The sequence below is a fragment of the Heloderma suspectum genome, chromosome 6, assembly GCF_057233095.1.
Source record: "Heloderma suspectum isolate Gila_16-S chromosome 6, 16-S_ref, whole genome shotgun sequence".
In the NCBI taxonomy this organism is placed as follows: domain Eukaryota; kingdom Metazoa; phylum Chordata; class Lepidosauria; order Squamata; family Helodermatidae; genus Heloderma; species Heloderma suspectum.
The window spans coordinates 88,992,699-88,997,389 of NC_139463.1; the positions used below are offsets into that span (position 1 = coordinate 88,992,699).

Consider the following 4,691-nt stretch of genomic DNA (forward strand, 5'->3'; position numbering starts at 1 on the left):
GGCTTGGGGCCAGGTTACCTGAAGGATCGCCTCCACCCTTATGTGCCTGCCCGGACCTTAAGATCATCATCAGCGGCCCTTCTCCGTGAGCCCCTGCCAAAGGAAGTGAGGCGGGTGGCTACTAGGAGGAGGGCTTTTTCTGTTGTGGCACCCCGGCTCTGGAATGAGCTCCCTAGTGAGGTTCGCCTGGCGCCTACATTGTACTCCTTTCGGCGCCAGGTGAAGACCTTTTTATTTTCCCAGGCATTTTAGCTTTCTAAATTTTTATCTTTGCTGTTTTAAATCTGTATTTTAAACTCCTGTACTGCTGCTAGGTTTTATTGTGTTTGTATTGTTATATTGTGGTTTTAATGTTCTATATATTTTAAATTGTTTTATTGTGTGTTGTTTGGTTTTAGTTTTTGTGAACCGCCCAGAGAGCTTCGGCTATTGGGCGGTATAGAAATGAAATAAATAAATAAATAAATAAATAGCCGTGATAGGCTACGTGAATTGTCACGTAGCCTATCAGGGGGCGTTTTTGTTTTTTGTTTTAACTTTCACGTTCGCGGCCGGGCGAGGCGGGAAGCCTCCTCCCCAGCCTGAATTTCGGCCGGGACGAGGCGGAAAGCCTCCCCCCCCGGCCTGAACTTCACGGGGGGAGCAGCGAAGCGCCTCCCCCCCACCGCGAACATCCTTCGACGACAGGTAAGGGACTTTCGTCCACCCCTAGTAGAACGTAATGATTAATAAGAATAAAATCTGATTCCATGTTTATCAATCCAATAGGAAATGTTTCGCTGAGAAGTACGGGCAATATTTGTCCTTCATATGCAACACAGACACATGATTCATACATTTTTGAAAAAGAAGATTGATTCTCATATTCTTCAACTGTTTTTGTCTTTCATTTTGTTCTTTTTATTTGCTCTTTCACGTTTAGGTCAGGCCTCAACACTATAATGTAGCATTTGGGGAAAAAGATGCAAGAAAGTAAGCCAGCACTGGAAGTTAGGATAGAGAAGATCTCGACGGCCACCAGGTATTTCCCTTTGGTACTCAGATAGGCTGGAACAAAGGAGAGCCAAACGCTGCAAAAGACCAACATGCTGAAAGTGATAAACTTGGCCTCGTTGAAACTGTCTGGCAACTTCCTGGCTGGAAAAGCTACTGTGAAGCAGACAATGGCCAGAAAGCCCATGTAGCCCAGGACAGTGTAGAACATGGTGACTGAGCCTTCATTGCACTCTGCTACAATTTCTCCATTCAGTGAATGCATGTCCTTATCTGGGAATGGAGGAGAAGTGCTTAGCCAACTCACACAAAGGCCTGTTTGAATGGAGGAGCAGGACATGACTATCAAATTTGCCACCCTATTCCCTACCCATTTCCTCATTCTAGATCCTGGTTTGGTAGCCATGAATGCCAGAACCACAGTGATGGTTTTTGCCAAAAGAGCAGAAAGAGCAACTGCGAAGATGATGCCAAAAGCTGTTTGCCGGAGAAGGCAGGTCATCGTATTTGGCTCTCCAATGAACAGCAAGGAGCAGAGGAAGCAAAGGAGGAGGGAGATGAGGAGGATGTAGGTGACGCTCCGGTTGTTGGCTTTGACTATGGGAGTGTCCTGGTGCTTCACAAAGTTTCCAAGTATGAAAGCTGTGATCACAGCAAATCCAACAGCAGATAAAGACAACGAAATCCCCAAAGGTTCCTCATAAGAGAGATAGCTTATAACCTTGGGAATGCATTGATTCTGCTCTACGTTTGAATAGTGATCTCCTGAACATTCAGTGCAGGAATCCATATCTGAAAAGGAAAAAGTAGCAGTTTTTTTAAAAAAAAAAAAATGAGAGAAAGACAGCTGATGCAATCTAGGAAGAAGGTAGAGGCCTCAAAGCAAAAGTGTAGCGTGGTTAGGGATGGCGGAGAATTTCTCCATGAATCTCCGGGAGGCTGAATGCCAACGCATTCGGCTCCCCGAAATTGGTGGGGAAATTCTCCGCCGGCCCCCCGCCCCCCCCGGGATGGGACGTACTGTGGCCGAATGTCACTCTCGGCGGTGGGTCCCGGCGGTGGTTCGGCGGCGGTTCGGCGGCGGTTCGGCGGGGGCGGTGGTGGCGGCTGGTCTTCTGACTGGCTGCCGCCGCCGACATTGCAAAATAAAAAAGTAAAGTAAAAAAAAAACCACACACCCGTGATAGGCTACGTAATGATTTACGTAGCCTATCACGGCTAGATTTCCAAAGTCAGCCGTGATAGGCTACGTAAATTGTCACGTAGCCTATCACGGGTGACTTTGAGGAAAAAAAAAAGCACGTACGCAAATGGCAGCGCCGATGGGCGTCGCCATATGCGTTCCTTAGTTTGGCACGTCTAGTCTACGTAAAGATTTATGTAGACTATGGCAAAAATAAGGGCAACGCAAATAGCGTTCCCTTATTTTCGCCGTAGTCTACGTAAATCTTTATGTAGACTAGACGTGCCAAACTAAGGAACGCAAATGGCGATGCCCATGGGCGCCGCCATTTGTGTACGCACTTTTTTTTTTCAAAGTCACCCATGATAGGCTACATGACAATTTACATAGCCTATCACAGCTGACTTTGGAAATCTAGCCGTGATAGGCTACGTAAATTGTTACGTAGCCTATCACGGGTGTGTGGTTTTTTTTTTACTTTACTTTTTTTTTCGCGGCCGGGGAGATGGGGCGCCTCCCCCCCGGCCTGAGTTTCGTCCTGGCGGGTGGGGTGCCTCCCCCCCCACCTGAACTTCGGGGGGAGAACCGAAGCATCTCCCCCCCACCGCGAAGCAAGCTGCGGGACCAGGTAAGTCCCTTTCGTCCATTCCTAAGCATGGTTCAAAGATCCTGCCCTTATCAGACAACACTGCCCACATACATCTGTATTTATCCATGCCTGGAAAACAAAACAAAACAAAGCAAAGCAAAGCAACAAAAATAAATACAATGAAAAATGTTGTGGATGTGAGAACTTTCTGGTTTGGTATAGTATGATGGCAGTGCGTGAACTGTGAGCCAAGATGTCTAAATCTCACCTAGTCACCACAAGCTCAGCTGAAATTGTCTCTCTTTCTCCCTCTTTCCCCTCTGAGTATTTCCAGAGGCACAGTCAGCCTCATCCCACACACCATGGCCCTCCATGGCGTGGACAAGCAAAAACTGCCAACCCCCTTAGGGCTGACATCTTTCCACCTGCCCTTGATGCCACTGCCGGTGACTAATCACATTCTTCTTTCTCATGAACGCATTTTTGCGATTGCCATTTTATTTCTCAGAAAATGGCGACCGCAAAGCTTGACAAGGCTGCCGGGGTGAGTGCAGGACGTTTGCCAAGTGTGGGCAAGGGGCAAGAGGGGGCAGGGGCTCAGCAAGCAGGGCTCAGGGGTGCAGACAGGAGCAGGTCCACTGGATTTCTGGAATGAATCGGGTGCCCATGCCATCCCTACATAGCAGCCCTGCTTAACCCACATCAGATCTCCAGAGAAGGAGATATAATCCAAATGCTTCCAGAGCTTACAGCTAAGTTCAGTCTCATTCTCGTTCTCCATCTTTGGTCTCACAAAAGGTCCTGTGTTATTTCCCATTTACACCTAGCTTGTCCACCCCCCTGGTTGGAGTGGATGAATAAGAATTATTTGTCTTCTCGAACTTTCTCTAAGCCCTCCTGGGATTTTTTTTCTTTAAATTCCATTACAAAAGGTGTGCCAGGAAATGTACCAATGACTATTTAGGAAGACTTTTTGTCATTCTGTCCCCATTGACATGCTCCTTTCAAGTTCCACACCACATAGTATATGTCTCTCTGTCTGTCTGTCTGTCTGTCTGTCATCTTTCCATCAATAACTGTTTTAAACTTTCACAGGCAAAGATGTTCAAGGATCGGTAACTTCTTCCTACTCCTTCCAAACCAAAGACCAGGCCAACTTCCATTATATCAGTTTTGCGTGATACTGTATGATATGTAGCATGCTCGATATGTGTGAAGATGAACATTTACCCTTCCAATAAGAAATCTTCCCTTGAGGACATGGGGCACAGTCATAACAGCAAAATGGCTCCCCTTCCTTCTTTTTCCTGATGTAACCAGGACGGCAGTTGTCATTACACAGGGAAATGGGCACCACCTATTTAGAAACATTGGTGGAGAGTGGTTAGGTCTGAGAAAAAGCTGTTTTGAGAGTTGTAGTTTCACTTGTGGGTGTTAAGAAAGAAACGTGGAATTCTCATTTGGGAAGATTAATACTTGCAGAGTGTTTGAGGTAATAAAATCTCTAAGCAAATGACATAGAAAAGTATCCAAACACTGTCAAAATACAGTGTTGATATAAACAAATAAAAAAAGAAACCATAAAGTGGAGAAGTGGTATGATAAGGAATATTGAAACAGGGAAAGCTTGCATAGACCAGGTATACAGAGGGGGACATGGTCTGCTAAGTGCCTTGCTCCTAGCTGATTTAGAGCTTTGTATGTCAACAACAGAATCTGGAATATGGCTCAATAGCTCATATCCTAAACACCCTGTGCATTTCTTTCAACAGAAATGTCCACATGGCTGGATGCCTTATTGAGACGCCTACTTGCTCCATTCTGAACTAGTTCCCACTTCTGAACGAGGTGAAGGGCAACTCCAAATATAGTGTATTACATGAATCCAATTGTGAGGTTACTCTGGTTCATATACCACTGTGGGTA

The 4,691-nt window shown here is 46.0% G+C and overlaps 1 protein-coding gene across 1 annotated transcript; it reads right to left on the minus strand.

The window, feature by feature from the left end:
• Positions 1-886: 886 nt before the first annotated feature.
• Positions 887-4,113, minus strand: LOC146341760 (vomeronasal type-2 receptor 26-like). The gene is made up of 2 exons (XM_084807658.1): positions 3,996-4,113; positions 887-1,785 (listed from the first exon to the last, which is right to left on the minus strand). The coding sequence occupies exon 2, from the start codon at positions 1,781-1,783 to the stop codon at positions 887-889; it is 897 nt and encodes a 298-aa protein (XP_084663784.1). The 5' UTR covers positions 1,784-1,785; positions 3,996-4,113.
• Positions 4,114-4,691: the final 578 nt, after the last annotated feature.

Bases quoted from the DNA above. Each gene is read 5' to 3' on its own strand.
- LOC146341760 (XM_084807658.1), bottom strand. From the start codon at position 1,783: ATGGATTCCTGCACTGAATGTTCAGGAGATCACTATTCAAACGTAGAG.